General features: G+C 42.9%; 1 protein-coding gene across 1 annotated transcript in view; it reads right to left on the minus strand.

The window, feature by feature from the left end:
* Nucleotides 1–17,570, minus strand: part of TMEM132B (transmembrane protein 132B) — a 260,407-nt gene that overhangs the window by 177,104 nt on the left and 65,733 nt on the right. The window contains exon 2 of the mRNA XM_009555727.2: nucleotides 12,479–13,358. Within this exon, the coding sequence (XP_009554022.2) occupies nucleotides 12,479–13,358 (880 nt within the window). The remainder of the gene's footprint in view (nucleotides 1–12,478; nucleotides 13,359–17,570) is intronic.

Genomic DNA, 17,570 nt, shown 5'->3' on the forward strand with positions numbered 1-17,570 from the left:
GAGAATCTGCATTGGCACATTGTAATTACTGAAGCTGAAACCCAGCCAGGATCCTGGTTGACTGCCTCTGGGCTTGTGAAATGCAACCCTGAATCGTTAAATGACCAAATAATTGGGACCTGGGTTTCGTGTCGCCAACGAGACAACACCATCAACACAGCCACACCAGGACAGCCGCCAGGCACTAACACGGAGAAGGACCAACCACAAACACCAACGTCCATAGTACTGGTGATTTCAGACGTCTACAACCAAATATTGACCTGTACCAGGTCTGCTTTGCACAGTCATTTTTCTTCCCAAGGTGGTACAGCTGCAGGTTTCTTTCAGCCATTCTTCATCTTGAGCATCCTGTAAGCATCTAATGTCTAGTCAAAGGACATCATTCATCCATTTTATGGTTCCCAGGATGCAAAGATATCTACTCAATTTCCTAAGAAACATTAATATTTAAGTATGGCTTTCTCAGCCCAAATCATGCAAGCTGAACAAAGTTCTCCTGACATTTTATGACAAGGTGATTAATAATACCAAGAAGAAGAATGAAATAATACCAGATTATAAACTATTGTAAATCTTTCAGTCATCCCAGGAATAATGAATGTAGATTTCTTAGGAGAGCAGTACAGATTGAAACAGAAATATTTCAGTTTTCTTGTCAATCCATATGCTATTTATATAATAGCAGTAATAGATAATGAACTCAACCTTAAAATGGAGGTGTAGCACATTCAAGGCAAGGGTTATAGGCACCTCTTTAACATCTTTTCTTTAAAAAAAAAAAACAAAATAATACAAACTAAGCTACAATTTCCAAACTTGCTGAAGAAAATGTTCCATCTTAACCATAATTTCTGATCACTGATCTTCTGCCTCCGAGCAAGAGACACAGCGACAAGGTCAGTGTTCAAATCACCCACATAAAGTTGAACTTGGAAAGACTAAGCTGACATGACCTACTTTTTTTTTTTTTTTCCAAATACTGAAGTAAATAAGTTTAAGAGTTTGGTCAAAACTGTACTGGCTGAAAATCCATTCAACTGAGATGCTCCAGACTTCCCTGGTATGGGTTATGGAGTCAAGCAAAAAGTAAATGCAAACCCTTCATAAGCTGTTCTAGAAATGCCATGAAGTCTTCAGCCCCCACCCCAAGACAAGGGTTATGGTGGTGTTTGGCTTCTGGCTGCCCAGGGGAACTCTGCACTCTCTGACCCCTTGAGGCAGGCTATCCTAGACGTTACCTCAATGCAACAATTAATAAATAATAGTACTGAATTTGAGCTCGTGCAACTCATACAGAATAAATGTTCCAAAGAAAAATGAATAATGCATTCAGGAGAGATTAATTTTGGGGAAAAAAAAAACCTAACTTCAGTTTGAAATAAAGCCCTGGTTGCCTTGGCAAAGAGGATTTAATTGCAGTAATCACTACATCTCACATAAGGTCGCTGTTAGAGGGAGTCCACTGTCCTATTCATTCTGTATCTGTTCCATAGCAAATAAAGGACTACTGGTCCCAAAAGCATCAGTGAAATACTACTGAAAAGGTTTAAATTATTTTTAAAGGGTTATTAGCTCTGGCAAATGAGTCAAAAATCATCTTAGCTGAAGAGCACAGGTACTTACCCCACATTATGAAGATAACAGCAGGAAATGCCATAATTAAGGATGTAGTACTAGTGTTATTGTGTGTCATTAAAAACAGTACCCAGAACATGACCATTCCCTATCCATCTGTGTCTTAACCACCCACTCACTCAGGGTTACCACTGCCCCTAACAAATTTCCCAGTAATTATTAGAAATACACAGCCAGTGCATGCAAGTGCCTTGCACACAACCAAATTCAAATAGTTTTACTGGCACAAATCCTAACAACTCTACGGAAGTCAATTAAATCCCCCCTCTTTTCTCTGTAAGAGAAGACTCTGGCTAGGCAAATTAAATTAGACATGGGCCAGAGCCAAACTCCCAGATCCAAACCAATCCAAAACTCACAATTAATTTGAATGCCGGTCCAGATTCTCACTGTCTGCTACCCCTTCTCCCGGGACAGGACAAACTTTTCAGACTGTCCTAAAGTATCACTTGGAGCATTTTATCACCATCTTCCATTAGGGCCCTGCAACAAAGCGCTCATACGTGTGCTTCCTGTGGCCGCTTGGCACATTCCTTGCCCAGAACCTCCTTAACTTGAGCAGACGCTTAGAAAGCCCATGAACAAGGCACCATCTATCCCACACTTCTGGTTCTCTTCCTTTCCCACTTGCTGTCTTCTAAGACCAGTGCAATTAGACATGGGGATTCAGTGAAAATGCATTTGAGGACTCCTTCATTAATACCACAAAAGCTTGGGCCACACAGTGAGAAAAAAGCAACTGAGAAAGTTCACTTGGCAGGAAATTTTTTAGAAAGGATGTAGAGGGGAGAAGAAGGTGTATTTTGGTCCTAGGAGCAGAGGGAGACCTGCTGAAGCCATGCCTGATGGCTCAGAGCAGTAAGGGTGACAACTTTGCCCCACAGACATGGAGTTGCTTGAATACAGCCCTCCCAACAGCATCTTCCTCGTTGGGATACCTCTGGAACTACTGCTGCTGTGACCAGCCCCTCCTCTGCTGGGAATATCCACAGCATCTCCACAGATATCCTAAGGGGAATGTATTTTAGAGACGTTTTCTTCTTATGTAGTTGTATGTAACTCCCAATACAGGCTGAGGCTCTTCTCCACCCAGGGCACCGACACCCAGGACTGAAACCTAGGGGTAGGTGAGAGATCAACTCCACAATGCAGGACCACTTCCCTGGGCTCTGGGAAGCTCAAGAGCAGCTATCGCTACCATACCCTCATGCAAAGCAACACCGGCCCCACTGCTTGGGGGTCTTCTGCAGCTCTGCTGGCATGGAGCATCATCTTCCTCATGCTGCCCGGCTCCCCCATGCCCACGCAGTGATAGAGGGCTTGCAGCCAAATGGGCCAAGAAGTGAAATAGCTTTAACTGTAAGCACCATTTGCTGTGCCTCGGGATGGCAGACTCATTTGTCACTGTTTTCTTCTCCCGCAGCTCTTTCGATTCATCTGGGATCCAATAACTTTGTTAATATGATTTCTTTCATACCCTGGCCAAGTACAACATCCGAAGCATGCACAGCTGCTATGTGAAGCACTAAATACCTCACACAATAGGCAGGTCCTTGCTCTGCTTTGTCCAAAACAAGATTTTTAATTCTTCTTTCTTTCCTGACACAAATTGCTGGTGGGGGCAGAGAGCCAGTAGGAGCACCCAAAACAAGAAGATACATTGACAATTTTCTTGCAATATTCTGTCTCCTGGCCTTTCTGCCAGTCCTCCCTGCACAAAGCTGTCAGCTAAGCATCACACTGGCCTTCTTGCATCAGATGGTACAAAAACTTATGGGTAAGCACAACGACAAAAACAACTCTGTTGCATCAGTGCGAATATAAAGAAATTGAGATCAAGATGCTCACTCTAAGCAACACTTTATCAGCTTTATCATGGGCCAGTAATCTGTTTTTTACCAGGATAAAATGACAGCAATGCACAGCCCTAAACATTTATCTAAGAAACAAAGTAAATTTCAAAGTAGAGACATTTTTATACATTTCTTTGGATACTATTCATTACACACTAGAAGTAACTTCATCAACTACTAAACCACTGTTGTGTCTGACTTGTTTAAACAAGACCGTGATTTACTGCCGTGCCAGCTAATGAAGAGCTGTACAAGAAGCTGATCAATGCCATCATTGTCTGCCAGCACAAAGCAGGGACCACTCAGCATATTGTCCAAAACAAAGACCCCTGCCAAGCTCCCCGCCAAGGACTGACTCACTAGGACACACAGTTCGCAAAAAGCCACAGTGTGTCCCCAAACCTGAAATGATCACTCAAAGACGGGAACCTTTTCTGACCTGTGCTCCCAACCTGAGGAAAAAAAGGACGAAGCAAATGTTTATCTTGCAGCTGTCTTCCTCAAATTACCCTTTGTGACACTGCATATTTAAGCAGTTTTGTCATCTGAAGGCAACCTTGTGTTCATTAAGAGGTAACTGAACTCACAGCCAGGTGCTCACAGGCAAAACTCAACTCCTAATTCCGTCTTTGGTAGTTTTCCCTTCGCATTTCATATCTGTTGGGCTAAATCATGTGTCCCTTCCTGCAAGGCAATAACTACAGACAGGATGGCCCCCAGCAAAAGTAAGATCTATAGAAGACCAGAGAAGCTGAACCTTTGGCAGCCCCTTAGATGCCAGCTCCTCATCCAGGAGGGACCACCACCCAGCATACCTTCACGTTGCACAGAGGGAGCCTGAGCAGATGCAACAAACTAAGTGGTGGTTTCAGTGGTCTTTTAACGGTGATGTCCTCCAAAATCTGCTTGCCTCTTTCCCAGGCACACACTGCATCACAAGCATTTCAACCACAGCTCGTACCCTGCTCTCAGCACGACCACGCCACATCTGCTGACAGTGCTCTGCAGATCCGCACCCAGCCCTGAAGCGAGCATTGAGTTGTGCAGGAGCTGCCTGGAGTTAATTAGCAGGAGCTGTCATGTTGAAGCTCTCCGAGATGGGGATCAGCCTAGGAACAAGCTTGTAGTACCCAAACCATTTAAAAATGTAAAATCTCTTTCCATTACCATCAACAAGGCTGAGTTTGTGTCAAGTCATATGGCATATTGGAACCTTCCAAATCCACAGGAAATGCTTTTCACATCATCTCCGTTTGCAAAGTATAGCAGTGTCTGCTAACATGCTGGCAGACAAGACGTTGTCAAGGCTCCTATTATAAACCCTATTTGTCATACACATGCAAAATGATCTGATGTGTCAAACGATGCACTGCCACCAGTTACACACAGCACTCCTTACCCACTTGTAGTTCAGCACTGCAGACACGAGATGCCTGCTCAAACACCAATCAACTTATCCTTTGTCCCTCTCCCCCCCATTTTGGTTCTGAATGTCAGATACAGCAAATTAATTTGCATAAAACATCACCACATCCCTTAGCACTTATAGATGCAGATGGGCAGATGAATGAGACAGTAATGCTGCTGGCAAGACTCAAATAGAAGAAAAAGCGGGGTTTCAAGGCAAGTCAAACAGCTTTGCCAATGGGAAGTGGGTCCTGTTTCATTCCAGCTGTACTCAGTGTCCCCCCACCGCATATGTGAAATATTCCCAAACTGTTACTGACAACAAGCAGTGAAACTATTCACCTTCTCAGTGAAAAACACTCTGGCAAAATATACACACAGATTGAATATTTTTAATTAATCTAATTCTGTATTTTGGTCAGCCCCTCTCCTCCAACTCTTATAAATATTTCCCTGCTCCCGTGGGAGAAGGGAGCATCCCTAAGCCAGGGCTGCCAGGGGCTTACCAATCACCCAAACTCAGCACCACAGCCTCCCATCACCATCTCATCCTCTTCTACCTTAGCAACACTTTATTAACACCGCAGCAATGTTTCTGGACAAAGCAGCACGTTTAGAACCCCTTTTGCAGGGTGATAGAAGTCACCATCGGAAAACATCTCAATAAAAAAAAAAAAGAAAAAGCATTTTATCATCACAAGGCTGCAATCCTGTCTGGAAGTGCTTCAAAGCCAATATCCAACAAGTAACAAGAACGTCTCGCTGTCGCGTGGGGCTGCTGCTCTGCCTGTTTTATTCCTGTGAAGAGTGATCGCAGATAGCTGATTATTGTAGCAGATAGTTGACCTTTATCTAAAATTCCATTAAAAAGCTTTATTGACTGTAGTCTTGCGGGGTCTTTCAGGATTCACTGGGTCATTTATTCACTGTCGGATATCCATTGGGTCTTAAGCTTTTAGGACTGCTTGAGCTCTAGGAAGGAGCTATATTTTTTTGTCATTTTTAACTGTTTTTAAGACCATATGAGAGTGTGATTTCTTTTCTTCTCCCTCTGCAGTGTGGCTGGGGCAGAGAAGGTTATCTTAAAGCACATGAAAAGGAGAGAAAACCTGGCAGTGTGGTACTACTACTTCCAGGACAGGTTGGCTCATGCACGTGGGTGCAGCGCAGCCACACACTGCCTGCAGGAACCCAGGGAAGATGCCTTTCTCACTCCCGTCAACAGAGATTCAGGTCTAAGTATTTCATACAACATCCTTGTGAAATTTATAACACTGTAGCATCATGCCAGGCTTTCATCAGCTGAAGCCATTTTTGCTGGGCCACGTGCCTGTCTCAAATAGAAATAAAAAAAATATAAGAATGGTTCAACCCTTTCTGAAAGAGAATTTATAGAAATGGTTTATCCATGCTAAGAAAAATTCTGGTGACAGCTCCCCCAGGCTTTTCAGGAGTGTTCTGAGAGGATGTTACTCCCTTTCTCCTTCAGTGACAAAAAGAAAAGAGTAGGAATGCAATGTATGCATCAAATGAAGCAGGAGAACTGGAAAAAAAAGAGTGTGACTTCGTCTTTGAGGAACTTGTTATAATGTGTATGTACATGGGGACTGAGCTCAGGTTGCACAGACATCTCTGGCATTTCCAGACTTGCCAGGTCTTGAAGTTTTTTATTAATACTACATATTACTATTTTATATTTTACTTATATAAGTGCAATGTACATTCAGATAAAAGAAAGAAATAACAAATCTAAACATTCACTTTGAGTTTATTAAAAAAAAGAATTCCCAAGTCAACAGTAATGCTTTAATTCAGTAATTATTTCTAAGTCTAAGCTACCATTTCTGATTGATTTCAGAAGTATATATTTTTCCTTTCTCAACACTTTCCCTTCTGCTGAGTTTTCATCCTAAAACGATGCTTCAGTTAAACATTTATTTCTCTTGCCAGTAATTAATCCTGCCCTGCTTCCCCATTCATACCAGCTTGGTTACAGGAGATGAAGGCCACGTGGAGCCTCCTCCACGCACGCAGTCAGGCTGCATTCCCCACAGTCTGTATTCTCTCATTTTCTATGCATTTCCAGATATAAAACCTTCTGTTTTCTTTCCCCTGTTTGCTCTTGGCAGCTATTGGCAGGAGACGTTCTCTTAATGATCTTTTTCTGGCCTTCTAGACGACTGCTCAGACTTCTACAGATCTTTCATTATTAACGCAGAAGCCTTGTAAGTCAGTTTTAATGGCCTGTGCAATTTTTATTCCTTAGCAGGAGACATAACCTCCTCCATATGGATATATGTTTATTAATATAAATCCTTAATATCATTTTTCCTAGTGAGAATAATCAGTAAAAGCCAACCAGCATGTATCACACCTTGTACTGGTTCATCCAAAAATCAAAAAGTAATCTTTGCCCTGCAATATGTGGAGCGTGGCAGGGAGAAGCAGATAATCCTTTTCCCTGAGGTTGCCTAGGCACCGAACGACAGCAAGGTTTCTTTGCACAGTCCCACCATTCCTCTCCAGACAGAGGGCCGCATCCCAACTACAGCTGCTTTCATTTCTCCAGCATGGGATTCATTACCTGGTTTCAGCCTTTTACTGTTATTCCTGGAATATCTCCAATCTCTGTTTCTATTCCGATCAGGCATAAAAGGATGGGTCGTTCATGTTAGGGACGTGTAACGAATGCCGACAAACCCACTTTTTGTCTGTGATTCAACAAATTGCTATTAGTGCTGAGGCTTCATTACCAGCACATCCTCACTGTTGGTTTGAATGGGGAGACTTGGAAAATGGGACAGAACTCTGCCATTTATTTATAATGTCCTGGTTTCTTTCCTACAACCAAAGGGCGATTGTCCATTTATTCCATTAAGAATTTTTCTGCTGTACAAAATGACTTCCATTTTTCTTTTAAGCACATCCTTTGAGTCTCAAGATGAAGACAAATAATAACATACACTACAAAATACATGCAAGCTATTCCCAGTGCTATTGGATGAGTTTTCCATCCTTCCAGTTAAGCAAGAATTGTTTTCTCCTCTCTCCTTTTCACAACTTCTCCATGTGTATAAGGAAACTCTTCTGTTTGTAAACAGCACAAAAGTTTGTGTTACCACTCCTTTAGTCATGATTTCCATCTTTCACCATTTACTATAAATGTGTGGCAACTGCAGCACTCAGATGACACTGAGCTGAGTGGTACAGCCGCCACACCAGAAAAACGGGATGCCCTTAAGAGGGACCTGGATAAGCTGGAGAAGTGAGGCAGTGCAAACCTCATGAGGTTCAACAAGGCCAAGCGCAAGGTCCTACACCTGGGTCAGGGCAATCCCTGATCTCAATACATGATTGGGGAAGACGTGATTGAGAGTATCCATGAGGAGAAGGACTTGTGGGTGATGGTCGATGAGAAGCTCGACATGAGCCTGCAATCTGCACTCGCAGCCCAGACCAACCATGCCCTCGGCTGCATCAAAAGAAGCGTGGCTAGCGGGGCAAGGGAGGGGATTCTGCCCCTCTATTCCTCTCTTGTGAGACCTCATCTGGTGTATTGTCTGGTGTATCAGTTCTGGAATGCTCAACATAAGGACATCGAGCTGTTGGAACAGGTCCAGAGGAGGCTACAAGGATGATGAGAGGGCTGGAGCACCTCCCATACGAGGACAGGCTGAGAGAGTTGGGGTGGTTCAACCTGGAGAAGGCTCTGAGGAGACCTTACAGCAACCTTCCAGTACCCAAAGGGGGTACAAGAAATCTGGGGAGGGACATTTTACTAAGGCTTGTAATCATAGGAAAAGGCAGAATAGCTATAAGATGGAGAGGGGCAGATTTAAACTAGACATGAGGAGGAATTTCTTCCCCATGAGGGTGGTGAGGCTCTGGCCCAGGCTGCCCAGAGAAGTTGCGGCTGCCCCATCCCTGGAGGTGTTCCAGGCCAGGTTGGATGGGCCTTGGGCAGCCTGAGCCAGTGGCAGGTGTCCCTGCTCATGGCAGGGGGGTTGGAAAAGGATGATCTTTAAGGTACCTTCCAATCCAAACTATTCTATGATCTGCATTTGTCAGTAAACAAGGTAACAGAGATACTCCTGTGCATTGAAACACAAAAAGTGCCTGAAAATGTGAGACAATGCTGGATTCTCAGAGCTGTGCTTCATTTTCCCCACATTTTTTTTAAAACTAGGTAGCCCATAAAGAAGTTTAATCATGGCAACATAGCCCATTTCATCTATCTTTATCATTCCACTATGGTTAGTGGCAACCCACTTAACATAATGGGCAAAATTTATGTTCATTGATGGTAAATTTTACAGTACAGACCAGACTGTCAAGGCCACAAATTAATCTCCAGTGTCATAAGGATTTCACTGTGCACGTGTAGAGATCATCTGTCATCAAAGCAAGCAACATGACTGTCAGGCACAGCAAAAGCATTAAATACACGCTTAGCCTCCAAATTCTGTCTCCTGACATATCTGGGTCCTTCAATTACGCCAGGCCATAGTGCCTGGATTGCAGCATGAAAAGAAACAAATTCCCCAGACCACAGCATAACAACAGCTCCAACTCAATCTTAAATTCTAGTTATCAAATGAAAACAAACATCCAAGACATAGATTAAACAGAGCAAAACCATTTTGACTGATGAAAGGGGCTGGAAGAGACAGCTGGAGCTTCGCATATAACCTGCAGCATCACCCTGTAAGTGATATGAGTGGAAGGACGGGGGTTTAAACGAGTGAATGTCTTTCAACACAGCACATTGTTGAATCAAGAAACTGTTTCCCCAATTGCTTTTCAGTTTCCAAGCTTGGTTAAGAATCCCAAATTTCACCGAAACAAGGAAGAATCTGCTCTCGTATGAAAACTGAAGTCAGTTTTGCTAGAACAAAACCCAACGTAAAATAAAACACTACACAACACAGCATGAAATAATAAAGAAGTGCAGAAAATTAAGCATATCTGTTCCTTTGCATACTGTCAGAGCTTAACATTAGCATCAAACACTGGGTTGAGAATGACTCGATTTTGATCTATTGTCTCATATGAGCCAGACTGGAATTCACCCCACTACACTTAACAGATATGATTAAAAACAATCAGTTACATTAGGTTAAAAAATATATTTCCAAAGGCAAACATTCACTTCTGTGTATTTTTTCTGATTATAACACACAGAAATTCTCTTTATATAAAAACAGACATTAGCATGGAGCTGAAAAACAGGGAAAGCCTGTGAGGCAAACTGCATAAACTAGATGCAGGCGCTATAGTGATTGTATTTCCCTTGGTGTAATTCCTTGCCTACTGTGTAAATTGCGGCTGAATAATCTCTCCATAGGCCTCACGTATGTCATTTGAAATAATCATAGCAACAGTTGTGTGCTCTCCACACAGAGAGGACGAGGGAACCATCAGCAGAACTGCATTTTGTCTCTTACTTTCAGCATTCAACTAAAGGTTAAATAAAAACACTTGCAGTTTTCCATGACAAAAAGCACAAAGCAAGCAAAGCCAAATGAAAAACCAGGCAGGCTAGACTACATACAGCTGAGAGGGAGTTTTCCAAGGAAATATTTCTGGGCATGTAAAACACGCCGATTTATTCTAATAGAAACATCTCCTGGAGATGGACTGATTCCACACACTTTTCAAAGGAGGAAATCCCCATGGAAATCTGAGTGCAGCTCTGGAGCACTGAGATGCAAGCCCCACGTGCTGAGAAAGAGGTGTGAAATGACTCTCACCTGCTGGCTGAAGACACAAGAGTCACGGGGGACCGCAGGAGAAGATAAGGGTCTCAGTGACAGCCAGGCTCTGGAGGCTCATCTTGGGGCTCCCCAGTTTGGAGGCCCTTCGCTCCCTTGGTTTCTGCTTCCTTGAAACCCCAAGTTAGTTACTATGCTCAGTGCTTCCATAAATTATTTTGCTTCTGAAAGGCAGCATTTCAAAACTATCTCTGCAGGAAGTTTTGGGTGCTTTGCTGGACAGCAGAAATATCAAACCTCTACCCTCACACCATGTGTTCCAAGGTAAATGTTCTTTTAGAAATTCCAATGGAAGGAAAACATGCTCATCTTAGCTTGTCTCTAATAGCTAGGGAATTTTATCTGTGGTGTGGCAAAGAGAACAAACAACTGAGAATTAAGAGCTGATGTTAAATCCTTACAGAGCTTTAGGCAAATTCCATAATCTCTCTGCTATAGCACCGAGGATCAATGTGGAACTGCTGAAACCTGACTGCTCCATGAGGGTGGTCCATCTACTGCCAGTGGCTGCTGGCCAAAACCATATTTAACAAATTAAAAGCAGTAAACCCAGGTAAAGGCAAGAATAAGTTGAGTTTATAGGCACACTCTTCCTGACCCTGTCTTTTTAAAGTCTGGTTAAATTCTATATTTCTCACACATTTCCCCCACACTCTGAGTAGATGGATGGGCTTGGGATATTATGGACCATTTCTTTCCCTCTGCCTCTGCACTGCGCTATGAACCACTTGTCCTGATTCATGCTGCAATCTCTAAGTTTATTAATATGCATGTGCTATTTTGCAAAATTTGAATGATATGGATGTGCTGCATAAGGTTTGCTGTCTGTTTTCTCTACATCTGTCCTCAAAGCGCACTTCTGTCATGTTCAGCTCCCATTGTTCTCGGATCAAAAAGTTAGAAGTAAGGCACGAATCTGTTTTGAGGTTTGCTAGAACGAGCTGCAACTCCTTCTTTCCCAAGCGTCTCCCATCCTCACAGCATATGACACTTTCCAATTACCTTTTGGCCCTTTTATTCCCCCAGTCTGGCTCACATTTCTCTCTGAATCTGCTCTCTATGCAGCTCTGAAGTAAGAGTCTGACAGCTAAGGACATAACAAATATGCAGCACTAACCCTCAGGGTGGTTAGAAATGCCTGAATTCTCCTATTACAGGCACATTCACAAGTAAAGGTCACCAGAAAGTCTGAAAACTTAAAATAAAAACACGCAACCAACAGTCCAAAGCTTGAAGCAGCTTGGGGTGTCTTATAGAAAAAAAAACAAAGACAACTTGCAAAGTTTGGATCAAAATCCTTGCTGTGCCAAACAGTTCCTGCACAAGCTGAGTCAAGTCTCATTTTCTTGCCTCTCGCCTGTACCCTCTGTACAGTGCAACAAAATGCGTCCTCACCACACATGACCTGTGCAAGATGTACTCTACGTACCTTGGAAAGATGATAAAAAGAGAGGAAGTTTCACCAAAGAAGTAGAAAACATGCAAGTTGTCTAGCAAAATTAATCGCAGCAGTTATCATGGCTGACTTATGGGAGCATAATTTAAGAGGTAGAATTATGAGTAGAAGAAAATAGAATTAAAAAATAATCATACAAACATTTATAGCTCATACTTTAAAATCTATTCCCATGTTCCAACAAGTGTCATCCACATAGATAATTCAAGACTATTTATAGTTTTCACCAGTTGGAGGAAAAAAGCTTAAGTTCTCTAAGGAAAACACTGAATGTAACCAAAGAAATTACATCTGACATCAATTTGTCCCTATTTGTAGACCGTTTAGCATACAGCACTTTAAAAATCTCTTACCTTAATACAAACTGGTCTGCTAGAGAGTCCTCAGCCAAGGAAACATGAAAGGTCACCACGTCACCTTCTCTGACGGGGCTGAGTGGTAAGCGGATAACGATATTCTCATCTAGCCTCAGTGAAGACTGTTTTAATTTGTCTTGATTTGGGTAAACAATGATGCTACCAATCCTCTCCATAGCTGACAAAGCCTTATGTTCATTATCTTGACCTGCATGGATATTGTTTTCCCATTTTTCATCCTCTGGAGAACAATCCCCATCTGCTGTATAAATCTTATAGAAGAGCTCCACAGTAATCCCTTCCACGGAGGCCGTTTCCTCTGAAACCAGGGGTGGAGGGGAGCTGAACCAGCTAGGAGATAATTCCAGCTCCGCCACACATAATCCTAGATGACCTGTCAATCTACAGCTGGCCACAACTTCTCTAGACTCCAGGAAAGCAAACATCTTCACGCAAGGCAACCTCTCTGCAGAATTATAGTCATCCCAGTCCTTCCCCGCAATATAGAACAAGGTTTGTATTTTAGGTTTGTTGGAATAGATCGAGCTGTCGATTATGTGAGATTTTAATTTCCAATTAAAAGTGAATTTATTTGTGAAACCAAAAGATGCCGAAGTCAGCATGAGGTCCAAGGGAACAGCCTGTTCAACAGAAAAGGGTCCATACGTGGCATTTAGGACAGGTGGCAGTTTGGCTTTGTATATATAGAATGAATCCACCCTAGACTGCAAACTGGAGTTCCTCATGATATCCTGGTTGGCTTCTTTGAGGAAGAAGAAAACATCAGCATTGCAGATATGATAGCTCGCGGGGAGATACGTTGGCAGGTTTGAAAATCTCTGTATGCTGTCCATGATCCCTCCTCGGCTCTCCACCACTGCAGGCCAAAGATAAAAGGAAACAGAAAGACAACTCTAACGTTTGCTTAGCATGCCCTTCAGTTTTTCTCAAAAGCAATGCATTACCAGAGATCAATACTGTTAGCCACAATTACGAAACAATCTGACAGAGGTACCACGGAATAACTCTGTTGGCTCAAAACTCATACACTGAAAACATCCCATTGTATCAGCTGTACAGGTCCCCTTCCACCTTCCCCAATTTAATATCTACCAGAAAGCCATTTATCAAGTTCTGGATAAAACAAGGAGGAGACTAGATGGCCAGATCCCAATCTAAGTTATAAAACTTTCAATGATTTGTGGTTTGTTGTTTTATTATCAGATCAAACATGACTTTTTTTTCAGCTGTGTTTCAATACAGTTAAGAAACCGGCTTATTGCATATTAGCAGGCAGTAAAACACAACATTTTCTTTGGTCTAACATCGCTAACGCACAATGCAATGGGGGGACTGCAAATCTGCATCGCTCCCAACCCACTTTTGCCAGATCAGTAGTTTAGTAGTTAGCAGCAAACTGATAAAAGCCTTATGCCCTTGGAACCAAAACTTTTCTCTCTTTCTCTCTCACACACATACACACACACACACACCAAAAAAAGAGGTTTAACAGATGTCTCAGTAGGATGAATTTATAGGCAAGAGTGAACTTGAGAGAAGCAAAATCCTTTATGAGAGGGTTTGCAGACGCTTAGAAGGATTTTTTTGGTTTAATTCTAGAAGAGAATGAAACACATTTGGAAGCCACAAAAGTTTCTCTACAACACAATGGTCAATCCTCCAGTCAGCACTGAGCATTTTTTCCCAGGCAAGAAAAGATTCCAGAGGGAGGGAGGGATCAAACAGATATTTTTGGTTTGGGCTGATCTCTAATTAATAGTGAGATATATTCAATCTGGGCTGCAATTCTACCCGAAAGAAACAGTGGGTCTTTCAAACTAAGAAGTCATATGCTCTGACAAAAAGCTGGTGAATGCGAGCTCCCGGGACTGCCACAGAAGAAACAAACAGAAACCAAACGAATTAAAACGAAGCAGTTCCATAATGCGCAGAGATAAAGGAACAATGACAGATCTTAAGGTCAAAGCTCTTGTTGTCTTTTGCTGAAGCTTACTGGTGATTTTACTGTTTGTCAGGACTGTGGAGAGCAGATACACAACGCAACAACTACACAAACAATTACACCTGGTACAAGCGAGATGACTCTGATACTTACAGCCACAATTTAGCACAGATAAAAGCTCTAATATTTAAGCTATTTTTTTCAGGTTGTGTATTTTAAATGCCTATGCTTATCAAAGAGATTCTAGGGCAAATCTCATCCATTTAACTTCGCTCCACTCTTGTTCTCAATTGAAATTCTGCTCCTTTATTTTCGATGCCTTGATATTATCTACGCTTCTTTAAATGCTTCTCATTTAACCACGTTACTTCTGCCTTTACTTTTGCTGTATGTTTAATTGTGTCAAGGCTTTTCTGCAGCCACTGGGATATTACTTGTGGGAGCAAGTAAATATGCAAAAATATACCAAGGAAGAGAAAAGTTATCAGCAGGATACAGTATCAACAATCTCCTCTTTCACTAGTCCACATGGGGATCAGATTAAGATTTCCTCTCAGCTTCACAAGCAAATGCAATTGCAGAGCAGCTGCCAGGTAATCACCCCATTTGGGTATTCTCTTGTGTCTTGTGCCCACACATAAACATTTCAGCCCATCTCATAACATACCAACACAGGCGACACCTTCCCCCACCTGCACGCAGCCACAGACCTGAGCACCCAGCTGAAATGTGGAAAAATCCAGATGATGAGAAACTTTCTCCTGCCCTCCCATGCGAGCACCAAGCCAGGCCAGCTTGCTATGGTATCCGAGCTCACACAGGGGGTGAGGGGACGTCACATACGGGACAACCAATTTTCTAGTGGAGAAAATTGACTTGAGCCCTTCCCTTCCACATCTCTCTTCATTCAGATGTGAACAATGGGCAGCTGGCACACTCCCTGCAGCATGCAGCAATTGAAGACCCCAGTTCTCTGTGGGAAGTCATAGGGAGTGAGTAGTAATAAGCAGTTCTGGAAGAAGACAGACATAGTGTCTCCAGGCAAGAGGCTATCCAAGCTTCAAGCACTCTAAGAGGCAGGAGGCACAGTTGAGAGACACAACAGAAAGCAGTAGGTGCTACACGGCAAAGACAGACACCACTGCCTGTTAGCAGGAACCCACAGCTACCTACAACAGGGATGGAGGCAAAGAGCAGAGGCTGGTGAACACCGTTTAGCAAGGGTCAGGCAATGCCCCACTATGGGTTGCTGCCCCCCTCTCCAGGAGCCCCAGCGCTTTTATCCCACCACTGAGTCACAAAGTGCTTGAGAAACGCACCGTGGGTCAAACCTTGTCCTGCTCGTAGCAGGAGGAGAAGGGAGAAGATCAATGCCAATTCTAAAATCAAAGTCACCAAGGGATGTTTGAGCAGCTCCATTACTGCTCTTCTATTTATAGAGCACCTTGACACGGCCTGGCCTGCCGTGCGGTTGTGCAATTGCACGACTCGGTCGCTGAAAGTGAACTTTGCTCCTGTGAAAGCCTGGGCAGCAAGGGGAAGGGCGGCTTTCCTTCACTGCAAAGCCAAATGCAGACAAGTACTTTCCTGGATTAATTGTAGATAAACCGAACTACAGTTGAAATCAATACTTTTGAGAAGTTGCATTTATCATAAAAATTGTGCCACTGTACAGATAAGCAAAGCATTTACAGCTGCAAAAGTACCCTCTGATTTCTGGGAGAAGAGCTAAAATTTGCCTTCTCCCAAGACACAGCAGATTGCAGAGATTTAACATTGACATAGTTCCGGAGCCTAAAGAGGAACCAAAAGAGAGGCAAGGCTTAAACGCATCTGTGTTTACATTATAAGACTTCCCCCCCTCCTCCATTCTTTATGCAGATATTTTATCTCTCTCAAGCAGTGATTTACACAAAGTTTAAAAGGTATGTTTTTTCCCTTTCCTCCATTTCATTATGGTGGCAACATTCAGTGCCTCTTCTCAGAACTGATACGAGGACTAGAATATCAGCCTGCTGTAATTCAAACAAAATGAGACACAAATTTTGTCTGAAAGCTTATATGGGAAGCCATAAACACCGGTAGACAGGGCTGGGCTTTGTCCTAGAACCAGTCTGAAACAAAATATGATATCTGAATTTAGCAGCATTTTATGATGCTGTAAGAACATCTAAAAAGAAATACTTCATACGATGGCAGGCCAACACCCCTCCTTTTTAATTCAGCACGTCGGCACCACAGCATCAATCTCCTTACCATCTACAATCAGAAACAGGACACATTTCCAGCTTTCTGGTGTGCAACAAAGCGACTAATAAATTACCTGTTCCTTTAATAAGCACTCCAGCAAGATCAAAAGAGGGCAGAGCATTAGATCAGAATGCAGGTTGGTCCTAATTATGTAACAAAAAGGAGCAAGAGTTGATGAAAAGTAAATGGAGCCCAAACGAGCATCCCCAGAGCCCAGTGCTATCTTGAAGTCTGAACACAGTCTGCTTCTCAGACTCCTGGGGCATTACGGGTGCTGAGGGGAGACACGGAAATAATGCATTGTTGGACATGACTTGAGATAGATTGAATTTCTAAAGTAAGTTTTACCTTGCAACAGTTTTGCAGCAGGTGCTTTGCCCCTTTTAATACACTCACTTGGAGCAGCCAAACTCCAGGGTCCCTTGAGCAATGTGTCAACTTGTAAAATCTCACTGCTCCCATTTTGCACCCAAACCCCTCTCTCCAGGCACTAGCCTCGTAGCCCCGTTCATCCTGCAGTCTGTGAGAGTGCAGACAGAAAGGAAACACCCTTCTGAGGTTCCTGAAGAGCAGAGAGAGAGAGAGGAAGCCACTGTGCACATAACCAACCATGCAATGCTGTGCACCAGGGAGATGCCCCTTCCTAATCCTTACTCTGACCAGCTCAGACCTCAAACAAAGCTTTCCTTCGGCTGTCTTGATAATTTTTTATTTCACCATAAAATTATCCCTCACTTTTGTTTTTAACCTCATTTGACTGTGGACTGATGCCACAAACACCAACACAGGTCTAAAGCACAAGCAAAGCCATAGCTCTAAGTCACATTGTGCCATAAAAATCTGCCATTCACGTAACTCAAGATTTCATCCAAACTA

Source organism: Cuculus canorus, chromosome 17 (genome assembly GCF_017976375.1).
Source record: "Cuculus canorus isolate bCucCan1 chromosome 17, bCucCan1.pri, whole genome shotgun sequence".
Lineage (NCBI taxonomy): Eukaryota > Metazoa > Chordata > Aves > Cuculiformes > Cuculidae > Cuculus > Cuculus canorus.